This window comes from Notolabrus celidotus, chromosome 11 (assembly GCF_009762535.1).
Source record: "Notolabrus celidotus isolate fNotCel1 chromosome 11, fNotCel1.pri, whole genome shotgun sequence".
In the NCBI taxonomy this organism is placed as follows: Eukaryota; Metazoa; Chordata; class Actinopteri; order Labriformes; family Labridae; genus Notolabrus; species Notolabrus celidotus.
The window spans coordinates 8,778,733-8,795,427 of NC_048282.1; the positions used below are offsets into that span (position 1 = coordinate 8,778,733).

A 16,695-nucleotide genomic window follows, 5' to 3' on the forward strand; every position below is an offset into this window, starting at 1 on the left:
ACACACACGCACACACACACACACACACACACAGACAAGGTGAGTTTTGGTTTCACTGTGCATTGTTTCAAAGAGAGATTACTGCACTGTACATAATTTATAGGTATCATCATGTAGAGGTGACAAAAATAAAATCTCTTTGTGTCTGATACATTTTAACCCTGAAGACTTGAGGCCATGTGGATTTGGTAACACTGGATGGAAAAATAACAATGGCATTGATAACTCAGGTGTCAGGGTTAGGAATTTATTACATGTTGCAATATGTCTGTCAGAAATGACAACACAGCTGAAGGAAAATAATTCATGCTGCCTCTCAAAGCACCAGTTTGTTCAGTGAAACAGTGAGTAGAAGATGGTCAATAATTTTAAACTTCATTGTAATGCTAAACAACCATGTTGTCTTCTGCATTATGCCTAAAATCATGTACATGCAGGTGTTATCTTTTGCTAATCCCCCTTTTTAGTTGCGTGATTCGGCTGAAAAACAATGGAAGTTTTGTAAAGTGAGGCAGTTACAAAATGAGATTCATTGTCTTTTGCCGAATATTAACAGCCAAAAAATGCATAAATGGTGTCACACTTGAAATGCATGTTAGAAATGCAGATTTTAAAGGCTACAATTAATTAAATCCAATTTCATAGATTAACGTGTCTTTGCAGAAAATGACTAAGAGTTGCAAAGAAAGCTGTAAATGCTGGATTGTGTGTGTGTTTTTAGCTGCATCTATCATAATTTCTGCCGCTTCCCAATCTCCAAATTAGACATCAAAATGATCCCTTGTTTGGAGTTCAGTGCTCATTCTTAACTGGGGCAGGCAGCAGATCTCAAATGTCTGCCAGTCATCTTCAGAAATTAACTTTGAGCATTGTACTTGTGTTTTTTCTCAGCTTCCCTGACAGCTTATAGGCTTTCTCAAGACGAACGTATCATATTCCCTCATGCTCTCACATCACAGTTAAATGTATGTGTCTACATGTGTGTGCATGCTTCATGTGTTATTCCAGCACATGCCTCTCCAGTTCTGTTTGCACATTATTCAGAAACAAAAATGAAACACAGAACCACAACCACAGGGTCACAATTTGTTTTTCTTCCTCAAGTACAACATGCGATGTAACAAACTGAAACATCATACCACTCTCCTTCAGAAATCTAAACCATTAGAGCCTCATATTACAGAGACCCTCGACAGAAAGGCAGTGGAAAGATTAAATGTGGTTGCAGAAGTCAAGAGACTCAACCACAACAGGGTTTCTATCCTTAAAGTCGTGTTTGTTAACTGGGAACTGTGTTATTATCAGTTATTTAACTATTCTAAAAGACATCATGTGTCGAGTCAGTGGGCAGCAGGGAGGCCAAGTGGTCACAGAGATTTTTCCTAAGCTTCGGGGCCTAGTTTTATGCACTGCCTCAGGGTGACAGACTTATTTTTGAAACTCTCGTGATTGATAAAGCGGTAATATTCTTAGTAAACTTCTTCTAAATTTGCCTTAAGTGAATTTCCACTTTGAAAAACAGCAGATTTATAGTTCACTGAAAAAGCAAGCTGAGATATCAGCTCGTGGGATGCTGGAACTCGTCCTAGTTGATGGGGGATTTACACAAGGCCTGAAAGGTAGAGGGAAATCTGAGCTGTGTGATATCCAATCTTAGTTTTGCAATGGCAGAATGGTCTGCTATAAATGGAAAATAAATCTTTATTCTTTCCTAAAGACTAAACAATTGCAAGTAGAGAGGCTGTTTTTTTCACACTAAGTTCATGATCGGCCACCGTCTCCATGTTCTCTTTGTCCTCACTCATGCAAGCTAACCTTAATAGCAATGAATTAACAACTGGGCCGCTCCATTTCGCTGTGCAGATGCAACAATTAGAAATGTAAGGCTGCCAACGAAACCAGTGTAGTGTCAACAATCAGCAACCGTCTGATTGTCAGCTGAGAAAAGAGGGATTAAAGTGGAACCTAACGGAAATTCAGAGTGAGGTTATAATCCGACAAACTGACTGATTTAAAGGTGAGAAAACAGTCATAATGAGCACAGTTGATCTAACTCTGCTAAACATGGCATCCCAGGATCTGTGGGTATGCTATGTCAGATTGGTTTGCCGAGTGTGGCTAACACTCTCAGGGCTTGCACCACCAGCCTTTGCTCCTCCTGGCAGGTTACCGTCTACATACCTGTGCTGGTTACTCATTGCTCCGGTCAATTTGTTATATTCCAGTTTAGCCTGATACAGCCTACATACAACTTTATCTCCATGTGCTAGATCAAAATGCTGCCACAGTATGACGTAAGAGTAAGATACCATCTGTCATCTGTGCTTGTTTACATCCAGGAAGTAGAGCATTATAGCAGTGACCATTAACCTTAGCTACAGCCCCTTAAAGAGGCGTGTGACTGCCGAAACACAACATATGATCTGCATTTCAGGCCTACAATAATGTGTTAAACTGACGACTAATTCTGGGGTGGTGATGTTTGATTGACTGAACGCACTCTTCCCTTAGACCTGCAGGTTTAAAGCCACATACGTTTTCTTTAATTGTAAGCATTGATATTAACATTTGGTTTTATATACTCATAGATTAAATTAATTTCATTTATTTTTGTCAATATCCCTGACTTTTGTTTTCTAATTGGTGATATCGAAAAGCTATGTGTTCACACTGTTTACAGAGCCTTTTGTTACTTTCTTTTAATATTTTCCAATGAGGATGGATGGAGGACAGAGAGGATATTTTAATATCTTTATGGTTATATTTATATAAAGGAAAGGAAACCCTTATTCATAAAGTCACAAAAATCATTTACATTGAGAACAACAACACAAACAGGACAGTCAGAGACAAAATCAAACAACAACATGTCGTGCTCCCTATTCCCACAGCACTGGATCTTCAAATAAGCACACAGCCAGACAATTAAACAAAAACATCAACACAGACAGTATTGAACTGTTTTCATTACAAATTGATTCCATATTGACTTCATCTCTGTCAATCCAAGCAAGCGCTGCAACACTTTTCACCAAGGGATCTTATTTTTAACCTTGCAGGGTGATAATGGTTTTAATTCAAGTGTGAAGAAGAGAAGAGAAGAGGTTACACCGCCAATCGCTTTTGGTGAACTATAATTAAAACATTTCATACCCTCTGTCGCTTTCTCTTTCTGTCCTCGGTTTTACTCTAACCTTACATTTTTTTAATCTCACACTTTCATTTGCCTTTTTTACATCACCAACAACGTGAGACTGGAGCTGACATCATGGGGCTTGCTCTACAAGTGTGTGTGTGTTCGCGTGTGTGTGTTCGCGCGCGCGCGCGTGTGTGTGTGTGTGTGTGTGTGTGTGGTTTTCCCGTTGACACAAAAAGCCCTGTGTAGGTAAATGTTGGACCAGTATGTGTTGTGCTATTTATAACCCCAGGGAGGGAGAGACGGTGGTGTTCCTGTCTCTGACTGTGTGAACTGTAGCAGCCTTTGTCTCCTTGTATAAGCATGTTTCCTCAGAATAATGGCTTTGTTACTCCTTGGTGTCATTACCAAGGATATGTGTGCATAGCTCTGTGTGTGTGTGTTTGTGTGTGTATTTGTCAAGGGATTTGTGTCATTCCAGCCATTGTCGGCATTCAGTCTGTCTCTCTGCATTTGTACATCCTAATATGGAGCCTGACACTTCACAGACAAACACCAACACACTGCTATGTCCCATTAACCAAAACAAGAATGCTCACTCAAACATCATTTCCACCCGTTCATATCGTGTACGTGTAGAAACAACACGAGTAACAAGTCCATCTTATTCTACTCTTTTCTCTTCCCTTTCACCTCAATCCAGTGCTGTTGTCGGCATGAGGCCAGACCTCTGTCTGAGTGACATTTACTTCACAGGCTGCAGTCTGACACACGAGCAGCACCTCTGAGATGATGTCAGCCCAAATTATTTCAACGCTTGCTCTGTGTGTGTTTTCAAAGTTGTGTTCTAAAGAGTAAAGGCAGGATTGTGCAACCCGTGTTTGCTCCAGCCTGTTTTATGTGAGCAGCTGTGTATGTCTGTGCAGCAGGTGACTGTGTGTGTGTGTGTGTGCACGTGTTTATGGTTTGTGCACATTTATTTTCTTAACTGTGAATAAGTGTATCTGCAGACGAGTGTGTCGGTGTTAACAGCGTATGGATGTCTGAATTTGTTTACAGCTGGGTTTCTGTTTGTGTGCTCGTCTGCTCCTCTTTTTTTTTACAAGTGCATCGGTGTGTGTGTCAGTGAGTGTGTGTGTGTGCAGATGTGTGTGAGTGTGTGTGCATGTGTGTCATAGTCAGAAATCACCCCCAGCCTTTCCCAAGCTGTGCCCTTCCTGGATCCTGTTTTTAGCGCCGGATGAGGCAATCTTTCCCATTGACTCAACCATGCAATGCAAATAACTCCAACAGCATGCAAAAAAGCATGGAAATTCAAGTGTGTCTGTGCGGGTCTGCGTGTGTGTGTGTGTGTGTGTGTGTGTGTGTGTGTGTGTGTGTGTGTGTGTGTGTGTGTGTGTGTGTGTGTGTGTGTGTGTGTGTGTGTGTGTGTGTGTGTGTGTGTGTGTTTGTTTCTGTATTAAGAGACAAATACACTCATACAGACAGACAGAAAAAGAGACAAGAAGTGAGGGAAAAACAGAAATGTATTTTGTTACTGTGTTGCACTACTTCGGATATCAACATAGAGAGCCAAATATGCTGCTTAAAATGATGCACCTAAATGTGTATTATTTCCACGATGTGTGCGTACAAAAACAAACCTATTTACTCTTTTATAAAATCTCCTACATCTTGATGACATGACTGTTGGTGGACTCAGCTGCTTTGTCACAGTTTAGGTGACTGGAAAGTGTTACTCATATTTTCTTTGACTCCAGAATTTCCCAAACGCAAACAACACTCTGAGCCAGACGTGTTTTCACCCGTACCTTGGACCACCTAATAACTGTCAACTGCTATTATTGAGTCTAGTCTTCACCACTGTGAAACATCAGATGAACTGAATGATTGATGTGTTTTACAGTTTAGGCAGTTAAAGTTGCATGATAACAAAACAAGGAAGAGCTGAATGGTTTGGATTAACTTTTACACATTTTTTGAGAGAGCCCCCAAAATGTTTATGTCTAATACAGAATGAGTTTAATAATAATAACAATATAATAATTTATTTATATGTTTTATTTATTTTATTTAATAATTTATTTATGTATGTATCTATTTATTTTTTGTATTCATCTGATCTTGTTAACTCTACCTTATTTTTATCTTTTCTTTCCGCTCTTATTTATTTTATTAATTTTACTGTATTGATTTTATTTTATTTTTAAGTATTTTATTTATAATCATGCCTTTTATAATTTTACCATTGCTGTTGTTTTCTGTCTCTGTTATTTTGTGAAGCACTTTGGTGCTGTATAAATAAAGTTGAGTTGAGTTGAGTATAGCGCTTTTCACAGACAAAGAACGTCACAAAGTGCTTTCCACAGATAAAATATACAGTTTCAAAAGAGAAAACAGGGATCAGTTAAACAGTGCAATTAAAATTGTACAGCTGGTAAACTAAAGTTATCCAAAGCCTGCATCTGGAGTTCTTCCTCTGTAAACTCTGGTTCATAGAGAAATCCTCTTGTGTCCACAGTAAACGGCATGTCATCGTCGATGTCAGAATCACTAATTTCTGCAGTTTGTAGTTTTTGTTCCTAAAAGTGTCTGCTAAAAATGCTACGTGCTTGTTGATCCAAACAGCTGATTGGCGTGTATCCATGCTCATGCAGCGGAAGAACACCAGTCTGCGAGGTGCGTCCGAAAATAGTGCCAAAACAAAGGGGACTTCTGACGGCAAACTGAATAGCTCAAATTTTTTCTCTAGTGCATGCATTTGCACCATGATGAGTGCCTGGACCATATTTTCTCAACTTTAGCGAAATTTCGTGAAATCGGAGGCCCCGTTCGCAGAGAATTATAGCCTAGCTTGCCTGCCGGTCCTTTGGGAATTTTCTCATTAAAGGGGAAGAGCTCACAGGCACTTATTGTGGCTAACAGGAGCAATAGTGTACTGTAACTCATACGACCCCACTTCAAAAAAACTGAACTATCCCTTTAAGGTCATAGATTCAAGATCCAAAATGGTTTGTTGTCATCCCAGAGCATGTTCCTGTGTACAGGAATGACGTCAGGTACTCAGGTCACAGTTTAAAGATGCAAATATAAAACTATTGAGAAATATAGAAACATTTTAACAAAAATAAAGCTATAGATGTGTGTATAAATAGAGTGTACAAATATAAGGTGAGGATATGACACCTGTTGTACTTTCTAAAAGTAGCAGCATTGTAGGATGTATGACATTCATAGGAAATAAGTCACAGAACTAATATAAGAACAAAGTCTGTATAAGCAGCGTTCACTCGGACATACCAAAGCTCCTCAGCACAAATAAGTGGATAGTGATGGATCTTTTATAATGCAATAAACTTCCTATGCAAAGTGCATGCTCTGTAGAAGGCTTGTGGTCAGAAAAGCTTAAAAGAAGGTGGTAATTACATTGAGTACTACTCACATTAGCTTAGTTTCATTTGATGTTTTCAGAGTGATTTTCCTTGGGAAATGTTTTATTTGTCAGCGTGACAGAAGGAGCTGCCAGCCTAGAAAGTCTAAAGCAAATGTTTGTTCACCTTAACTGACTCTTAATTTTCCATTCAGGGTTATTATAACATAGATTAAATAATCATTTACACAGAACCATGTCTTGTGTCTTATGTAAACTTTACTCTGTAGCGTTAACGTCTGTTGAAACCATGACACACACTTCAATTATTTGACATTGAACTTTTCTGTCTGGTTCTACAGACATCCTGTTCTGTTTTTCAGGTAGAATATCTCACAGACTCATTATGTCAACCAGCTGTTCTTATACAAGATAAATAAATGACACCTCTTTTTATTCTCTCCCTACCTTTCTTCACCCCTCTCTTCTCCCAGATTCCTCTGTGGCGGTGCCGGTGTTGAACACGGCCTTGTTTCCCATGGACCTCAGGGTGGGAGAGCGGGGGATGCGCCCTTGCTCGGACACGGCACTCCTCACCCCGCTGCACCCGCCTCTGCTCCTCACTCCGTTCTCCCCTCAGCCCCGCACCTCCTTCTCCCAGCAGCAGTTACACCAGCATATCCGGGTAAAGGATGCAAAGATAAACTTACATCTACATTTACATTCAACCAGCATGTCCTTTTACATGTGTTGTTATAATATGAATGTTTGTGTGTTGGGGTCAGTTTAACATGGAGCAGAGGAGGCGCGAGCAGGAGCACCACGAGAAACAGGAGCTGCAGCAACTAAAACACAAAGAAAAGAGTCAACAGAGTGAGTCTGCTCACATGCACACAAACACACACTCAACTTTACCTAACAACTCTGACATGTGACGCCAAGCTTCAGCCTAAATATGTAGTTTTTGTCATATTTTATATGAAGCTCCTGAAATCATGCAGAGATTAAATATGTATTTTTCATACATGTTGATTATCTTATTCCCCCAAAATAATTGCACAACTTTTGTCATGGATGTACAAGATAATGACTAGTTCTCACAAGACAATTTATCTTTTATGCACAAGACATTCAACTTGTGTGTGCACAGTAATGATTTCTGCACACAAGTTATTATCCAGTTACTGTTACAAATTATCATCTTGTGGAACTTGAGAGCCCTGGGTCTGACTCCCATCCTTGGCTCCTTGTCACATGTCATCCCCCTCTCTTCCTTCTAACTCAATCCTTGGTTCCATCCTCTTGATGACGGCATGAAAACATTAGAAAAGTTTGTCTACAGGAAAAATAATGTTGAATATTCTAGAGCCTTTGTTAAGTTGTCCCTGTAGGAAGTTTTGTTCATCAGTGTTGAACGGTGTGAATCTACCTTCAAAGCCGCTTCCTTTGCTAAATATAACCCGACAAGTCGAGCAATAACAGCGGGGTTAAATATAGCCTCAGGTCTGTGCACATAAAGTCACTGGGTCAATATTGACTCGATCACTCCTAGCACCTCCTGTCACCTCTCTGTGCACACATTTGCGCACACATGCAGACAAACACAGACACACAGCTATGGCAGTGAATACACTCCCAGACAAACCTGTGACCTCAACCTACATTATACAAAAAGCACTCTTTCTCTCTGTCATGCATGTATGGATGAAACACTACACGTGTTTCCTGAAGCTCTTGAATTAATTTTCATAAAAATATCAGTCACTGATCATGTCCCTGTTGCTTGGTCTTACTGGCACCTCCTTTAATAATGAAGCAGTCTGTGTGTCTGTCTGTCTTTAAACTGTTTGCTCGTGTTACTGATTGACAGGTGCAGTAGCCAGCTCTCTGGTGAAACAGAAACTCCAGGAGGTGATTCTTAAGAAGCAGAAACAAGCAGCACTGGAAAGAACAAACTCCAACACTCTGACTGCAACACCTGTAGCATACAGGTGACACAAAACTCATCAATGCTAACAATGATATCAGCATATACACGTCATTCATATCAAAATATTCATTCAAAATAAACTTTAATCATGCTGTGAGAAGATTTAATGCTAACAGTTTTGTCTGTATTTGTGTGTCTTATCCAGAAATCTGGTGCCAGACCCGAGTTTATCCTCCCAGCCTCTCGTCACGTCTCCATCACATCCTTCTTCTTCTGAAGGCTCTGAAGGGACACCGCTACGCAGAGCTGGTAAACGTCCACTCTCACACTTTGACTTTTTACAGATGGATGAAGGAGACTCTGATAGCATAAAAGATAAATAGTTCATCTACATTGCTATTATTATTATTATTTTTTTTTTTTCACGTGTCAGCTATCAAATTTTGCCTTCAACACTTCTTCAGTGTAGTCATGAGAAAACTTATATCATGTCCCATTTAAAAGTTTTGATTGGTTACTTTCATAAATGATCCTTCTGTTAACTTGATAGACTATTCCTTTGACTTATGACTTTACTTATGTCTTTTTCAAAGGAGACATAGTGACAGGTGACATTCAGAAAAACACAGGCGTAGAAATAGTTTAAAACTGAACTCTGTTTAGCTTTGAGACGCCAAACTTCAAGACAACCTGTGGTTTTCATTGTTGAGTTATTTCAGCCTGCAGGAATAAGTAGTAAACTATTTGTAAACAACCCGCATTACTCACATTCCTCATGTTGTTTTAATTTTTTAGCCTCTGAGCCAAATCTGAAGGTGAAACACAAGCTGAAGAAACACCTGAACACCAGAAAGAGCCCCCTGACCCGGAAGGAGAGTGCCCCGCCTACTATCAAACACAGAGTACCTGACACATTGGGTATTTACACACACAGACTCAAAATGTTTTTTTTCATATGATGTATTTGTTTTGATAGGATTTCAGTTACTTGAATGTGATTGAATTGCATGTATTTCCATGGTTAAAGTACAAGGAACATGGATAATCATACTCCAAACTAACACACTGCTCATCTCTCCTCAGACTCGTCCCCCAGCAGCAGCAGCACTCCGGTCTCTGGCTGCAGCTCTCCTAATGACAGTCTGCCCAATGATAATGGGCTGCTGCCATCTGCAGGTGGCCTCTCACATGAGGTAAGAAAAGACACTCAAACACAAACACACAAGTTTATCATGCTTTTTAGTTCTTTCAAATCATTAATAAAGCAAAACTAATGAAAACACCAGTTGACAAATCTCACCCTGAGACACACTCAATCATAACAGCAATAAATATCACAAAACAGTTGATTAGAAGATAAATCAGAAGTTACTACTTTACAGAACAACAATGTTAAATTTCAGTTGTTAAGAAATCAGGATGAAGCTTGATAGGAGACACATGTATTTAAATATGAAAGAACTAAAGATAGAAGTAAGTATGACCTTATTATGAAGTTAAGTCCTCCTGCCTTCGAGTTGTAAAAAACAGATTAGGGTTTGAAGTGTGCACACGGTTTGATAAAAAATAAAAAGCATGGCTGTTTCATGTTCATGAGCTGTGGGGAGACGCTGAGTAATGACATGTTTTAAGCAATGACACAGGAGCAGTGTTTGTCAGCTGTTCATACATAATTCATTTAATCACATAAAGTCGACCTCTATCGCACCTGCTGTAGGTGTCTGACTCATGATTCCCCCGCTGACAACACAGATCAGAGCCAAACACCAGCTTAGGTTTAATTAAACCACAGCGGTTTAGATTACTCTGGATTTACATTTCACCAACGCTGACATTTAGTCACCGAAGAAGAAAACAACAAGATGAGACAATCTATGAGAAACAGAAATTAGCTTTTTTGTGTGTGTTGAAGATTGTTTTCAACAAAATTAACTTCAGATTGATTGAATAATTCTTTTTGGCATTTCAGGCCCAGAAGCTGCTGCTCCGAGACGGCACTCTCGCAAACTTCACCATCCAGAGTCCTTCAACTCTGCCTACCATCACACTGGGACTTCCAGCCAACGCCAGGGTAAACACTCAGCTGAAACAGATGTCTGTTATAATAGATAGTTTATTCATACAACACACTTTCACCCCCAAAGTATGTAAGAAAAGTTCTTCTTACAGGAGGGTATTCAGTATATTTTGGATGCACTTTAATTATAATTCCTGAAATTCTTTTTACTGCTACAGTGGAAAAAAAAAACCACTTTACTGAGACTGAAAACTTGTTTGGACTTCAGCACTTATCAGAGTGTTTCCAAATCACAGTTAGTCTTGGATTTTTTTTTTTAAAGGTTGTGCAGTTTTGTTACAGACTCTGACAAACTAAGAGACATGTTTAAGGCTACGGTACAGTCGGCACAAGGTTAAAGTTAGCTTGGTTTAAAAAAAGGTTCCATTGCATAAAAAAATCCCATAACTCAAGTCATAATGAAGTTAATGAATAAATTAATGAAATCTGCTCCAGCCACAAAACCAGAGGTTTTCAACCAGAAGGTCATCAAACAAAGGAAGCATTGTGTTGTCTCAAAGTGAAAGTAAAAATCATCTTTTCTTTCTGTTACGATAAACATTTTATACGTTTTATTTATCAAGAACTTACAGGCAGTACTGTAACTGGTAAATTATTTCATTACATGTTCATGAGGAGAAAAGAAGAAGACAACAGTTTAGACACCCAGAAGAATTAAAATGAACAAACAAACAAAGAAGAAGAACCCTCAGGGCGTCATAAAACAGACACAGCAACAAAATATCAAATAGAGCGTAGGCAATTTCTTCCACTACATCAGCACACAGAGCTTTAGAGATTTATAAAAGACTATAGAGTGTTTTTATTACATCAGCAGAACAAAACTGATCAATTAACTTCAACATACTAAATACATATATCTCCGGCTATAAATAAACATCAGCTGGTTTGTTACCTGTTTCTAACGAGCTGTGTTTCTGTGTGTGTGCAGGCTGAAGGAGAGCTCTCCTCTCTGAAGATGGGCCGGCTGCCCATGGTTACAGCCGGAGGCACGCAGGTCTTCCTCCCTCTGAGCAGGAAGGATCAGACTGGGCAGCTGAACCCTCATCTGCCTGTCATCATCCTGGAGTCCTCTGGACTCGTACACACTCCTCTGCTCACAGGTGAGAGACACACATCAACAACTGTAGGCATGAACATGCATTTACTCACTGAGTTAATGTAGGTCCAAGAACATTACATATTTTGCTTTTACATTTTATAACTGTCTATGATTTCAGACTCAGACTGTGCAGATGTGACCTGCATGTGACCTGCAGCATTGTGCAAAATGCACAAGGCTGCAAAAACACATCCAAAATGTTGCAAAATAGACACAAACTATTACAATCTACACCTTCATCAATTTTAAGGAAACACTCGTATCAAAATAAAACAATAAAAAAATGTCAGAGCTCCATCTAGTGGTTACATGTAGAACTTTTTTTTTTTCCTCTGGTGGATTATGAAGTAAATTGCTTCTGGATTGTCGTAATCCAATTTGTTTAATCTACATCCACCTTTGTCCCATTTTTCTCTTGCTGTACCACTTCAGAAAATACTACACATTGACTGTATAGAATCTACTGGCTGTAAATTGTGGTCATTTAGTTTTCTGAAACTTACATTTTTCTTCTCCTTTGTCCCTGACCAGTTCCAGGCCTAGACTCCGTCCCGCTCCAGTTTTCCCCCCAGCTGGACCACCTGACCCCAGGAGGCCCTCAGCACCACAAGCCCCTGAGCAGAACACGCTCAGAGCCCCTCCCACAGAGCCCAGGGGCCCTTCACACACATCTCCTCCAACAGCAGCACAACACACAACTACTGGAGAGGCTCAAACAGCAAACTCACCTGGGCAAGGTTTGATACCATCTTTATCCATTGAATGTGTTACATATAATACACAGAAAGTGTTTTGTTGCTCTTGTGTGAGAATTTTAGTAGATCATTTAGGAAACCTTTTTGTGGTGAGGGTTAGTAATAGTTTTTCAAAGACCATTAACACAGCAAAGAAACCGAGGGAACTATCCAGCAGAGGGAGCTTTACTGTACGGCAAGAAACTTCTGGATATTAATGAAGTGTTTACTAAAAGTACAGTCGTCACTTGAAGGCAGCTTGTGGCCACCTTCTTCAATGGCAATAACTTTCCTAAAGTTGTTGGATGAAGGTTGCTTTTAGTCCAGTGTGGCGTATCTTTCTTTAGTCCACAAACAGCTGAGGTGTCAGTTCCTCATTGTTCAAACGCTCTGTGTGAAGTTTTGATGAACTGAAACTGAGTCACTGTAATGAAGAAGTTAAAACATGTCAACATCATCAGAGGATTTAAGATTGATAGTCATGGATCCAGTAAGTCTAATATAGTCATGTGTGCTAAAAAGAGAGACCAGTGACTCAGCCCTGAGGGTCTCCAGGTTGTTTATTTTATTACCTTAATGATATCAGGCTAATAAATAAGTGCAAACATGCACATTTGTCCACCTGTGCATCTGTGCTTACCTTTTTCTGTGGATATGTGTGAATGCACAGCTGATGTCCAAGTCCAGCGAGAAGCCCAGACTGCATCAGATCCCCTCAGAGGACATGGACTCAGAAGATGGTGGTGCATCATCACCCACAGAGCCAACCTATCAGAGCAGAGCAAGGGCAGAGTCATTGAGGGAGGCAGGGCCAACAGCATCCAAGAGCCATGAGGACCAAATTAACCTGCAACATGCACTCATACTCAACCAGGTAGGAGAACACACCCCTACTGTACACACAGAGACACAGAAACTACACACCTGTTCCTCCTGTAGATGGCAGTATAACTCCTACTTGCATGATCCTGTGTTGTCACTGTGTGCTGTGGTTTAACAACTACTTATTACATCCCAGTTGTTATTTCAGCATGTGATGACAGGGTGTGTTCACTGAAAGATGAGCTGTTAGTCTCGCAGAAAATTTGCTCATCACTAATCAGACAAACCACATAATCAGGAGGCTTTGTTGACGGGACAAGAAGAAGATCCAACAACGATACAAGTCCAGATCCATTTTTACAAACAGAGGTGTAGAAAATTGGATTTAAGTTAAATGTTTTTTAAGGAGGACAGAGCAAACAAAAAAATAACTGTATATTGAAAGACTTAAACTTGATGTCATCAGAGTGCTCTGATACAGGATATTTCACTAAAATAAGTTTGACTGAGCACTTACTGTCACACCAAGATTCAGATGTTTAACATGTGTGCAGGAATGTAAGTGAATGTGATGAATACATATTCTCTGTGGTGAGGAATGAGACTCCGTGCCCTCTACAGTTTCTGTTTTGCCCATATGATTTATCTTCTTCTCACCTGCACTCTCTCTGCAGTCTTTGCTATGGGAGCAGCAGAAGCAGCTGCAACAGCTGCATCGACAAATGGAGACCCTATCAGTGCCCATGTTACGCGTGGGTGGCAGCGGTGGGGTTTGCAGTGGATTGGGTGTCCATCGTCCCCTGTCACGCACACAGTCCTCCCCGGCTTCCACTTCTCTCACTCTGCCTGAGAAACCTCTGATCCTGGCTGCACAGGATCCCAGCAGCAAACCACGCTTCACCACTGGTGAGTCAGACTCACTGTAATAATATTATAACAGAAGTAAATTATCATTTCTACATGAACCAGGATGCATGGTGCTGAGGCAGCTGCAACTTTGCTCGTGCTGTGCAGCATTTCTAAATTCAAGCTTCAAACAGCAACATATATTTTGATTTTATGGGTCACATCTGGATCAAATGTTTGGTGTTTTATTGTAAATTGTACGGATACAGTGTCAATCATTTTGTTCTGTGTGTGTGTAGGCCTGGTGTATGACTCTCAGATGTTGAAGCACCAGTGTACATGTGGAGACAACAGCAGTCACCCGGAGCATGCTGGGAGGATACAGAGCATCTGGTCCCGACTACAGGAGCGGGGCCTGAGGGGACAGTGTGAGGTACGACACAAGACACGCACACACTCACATATTTTAGATATCTCACCTCCAAAAATCTGATTTCATCAATTTTCCTGAAAGTATAAAAGTTGCCTTTTCAAGTTCATGTAAATCATTTTGATCAGAGTCAGGTTCTCTGTAATGCTGTGTCCTTGTTCTTTGTGGCTACAATACAGATGTTTCTTTCTATAACATCAATGTCTCAGAGTTAAGAAACTAATTTGAGAATGTCGTCTTGATACAGAGTATTCGTGGGCGTAAAGCCACTCTGGAGGAGCTGCAGTCCGTCCACTCAGAGCGCCATGTTTTACTCTACGGCACCAACCCGCTCAACAGACTCAAACTGGACAACCGCAAACTGGCAGGTAAGTTCTGCCTCGGATTCAGGGATTTTTAAATTATAAAAAATGTATTCTAGGTATGAAGAGACAACCCTGGAGAGATGGGCATGATCAAGATATATTTTTAGAGTATACAGCTAAATTTCTTTGTAGATTTTAACAACAAACTAAAAGATACCATAGATCTATTAACTGCATTCCCTAGCTTTCATGCCAAGACAAAAATGCAACTTTAAAACATTTTAAAATGATTCAAACAGGAATTTTTTAGACTTTTTTTTGCAGCATGAGAAAGACCTTCAACAGTGCTCCAGATGTACAGTTTCCTCAGTGACAGAACCAAACATCTATCAAAGAGTTTGCTCAACAATTTGAAACACAAGACAGAAATTGTGTTCTTAATTTTGTCTTTGAACTTCACTTAATATAAATGAAGAACACGTGTCGGTGCTACATTGTCCCTACAAATAGTTTTCTCATGACATGAATAGTCTTCAGTGGAATATGCAAGGTCAGCATTAGCTCACTTTACGTATAATTATTATAATTAAGGAAAGACAAACTAAGGATTCTTTGAATGACACAGTTTTTCTGTTTGTTTTCTCAGGAATCCTCTCACAAAGGATGTTCGTGATGTTACCATGCGGGGGTGTAGGGGTAAGAGAAACACATACATACACACACGCACGCACGCATGCACACACACACACACACACACACACACACGCACACACGCACACACGCACACACGCACACACGCACACACACACACAGCTCTATTTTTGAACATACAGTTATCTTCCAAAGCCCTTTAAGAAAGCTATACAGTACAACACAATCATTGGTTGAAATATGATATCAATTCAAAGAAAAGCAACAGAGTCAAAACAGAGAAAATTAGAGAAAAGACAGGATATTAAAAAGGAAAAGAGAGTTGGCAAACGTTTGGCTGACAGTCCGTGTCGGACCATGACAACTGAGACTAATAAGAACAACATGTCCATGACCGAGGATAAAAGAAATGCCTGTCCAAGCCAGATGGACAGTAATGCCACTTTGTGAACAAACAAAAGGAGGGGAAAAAACAAAGGATGGAAAGAAAAATAATCAGAAATATGGATCTGGCCTCAAAATAAGAGAGAAACACGGCTGTTTTCACTCTCGAGTCAAAGCGGAACGTATTGTCCGAAGTGCCGAAGGGAGAGTCCTTGTTCTGATTTTATCATCCCAGAGACATTTCAGACATCGTCAGGCTGCATACAGCAGACATGATGCATGTTTTAACTTTAATTATTTATTTTTGCCTATTCGCAGGTTGATAATGACACCACCTGGAATGAGTCGCACACCTCCACAGCATCACGCATGGCAGCAGGCAGCGTTGTCGAGCTGGCCTTCAGAGTTGCCAAACGAGAGCTAAAGGTGAGACACTGACAAGCAGGTAGTGTGGAAGAGACAAAAATCAATCTTTCATTTGCAGTTTCCAAACCAGACACACTAACCCAACATCAATAATCCAATTGTTGTATTTCACCACGCAGCATATGTCTGGGTCAAGAAGTTGCACTTTTTTTAGATGCCTGAAAGTCTGTACACAATGGGTCTACAGATGACTTGTTCCAAAAGCAAGAACAAAACAATATTCAGTAAAGCCACATCAAACTTCCAAAAAGCCTTTTTTGAGCTATGCATATTAAAGGGAATGAATGATGTTTAATTTATAAGAATCAGAGTCTGAGTTTAATGCCAAGGATTTTTTTTTACATATATGAGAAATTTGGTGCAAAAACAATGAACACAAAAGAACCATAAAAAATAAATATAAATATACAGTACAGAGTTAACCATTTTTTAACAGCAGTACTAGGACTGTAAGTATTTTGAGTGTCGCCCGTTGTTTTGAC

At 40.0% G+C, this 16,695-nt stretch overlaps 1 protein-coding gene across 2 annotated transcripts in view; it reads left to right on the plus strand.

The window, feature by feature from the left end:
* Window positions 1–16,695, plus strand: part of hdac7a (histone deacetylase 7a) — a 52,076-nt gene that overhangs the window by 22,330 nt on the left and 13,051 nt on the right. For both annotated transcript variants that reach the window (XM_034696407.1, XM_034696408.1), the window contains exons 2-16: window positions 7,001–7,191; window positions 7,292–7,379; window positions 8,377–8,497; window positions 8,642–8,745; window positions 9,232–9,354; window positions 9,520–9,629; window positions 10,406–10,507; window positions 11,445–11,616; window positions 12,147–12,352; window positions 13,020–13,223; window positions 13,846–14,077; window positions 14,317–14,450; window positions 14,695–14,815; window positions 15,399–15,448; window positions 16,106–16,213. In XM_034696407.1, coding sequence (XP_034552298.1) covers window positions 7,045–7,191; window positions 7,292–7,379; window positions 8,377–8,497; window positions 8,642–8,745; window positions 9,232–9,354; window positions 9,520–9,629; window positions 10,406–10,507; window positions 11,445–11,616; window positions 12,147–12,352; window positions 13,020–13,223; window positions 13,846–14,077; window positions 14,317–14,450; window positions 14,695–14,815; window positions 15,399–15,448; window positions 16,106–16,213 — 2,022 coding nt within the window. In that variant the 5' untranslated portion in view covers window positions 7,001–7,044. The remainder of the gene's footprint in view (window positions 1–7,000; window positions 7,192–7,291; window positions 7,380–8,376; window positions 8,498–8,641; window positions 8,746–9,231; window positions 9,355–9,519; window positions 9,630–10,405; window positions 10,508–11,444; window positions 11,617–12,146; window positions 12,353–13,019; window positions 13,224–13,845; window positions 14,078–14,316; window positions 14,451–14,694; window positions 14,816–15,398; window positions 15,449–16,105; window positions 16,214–16,695) is intronic.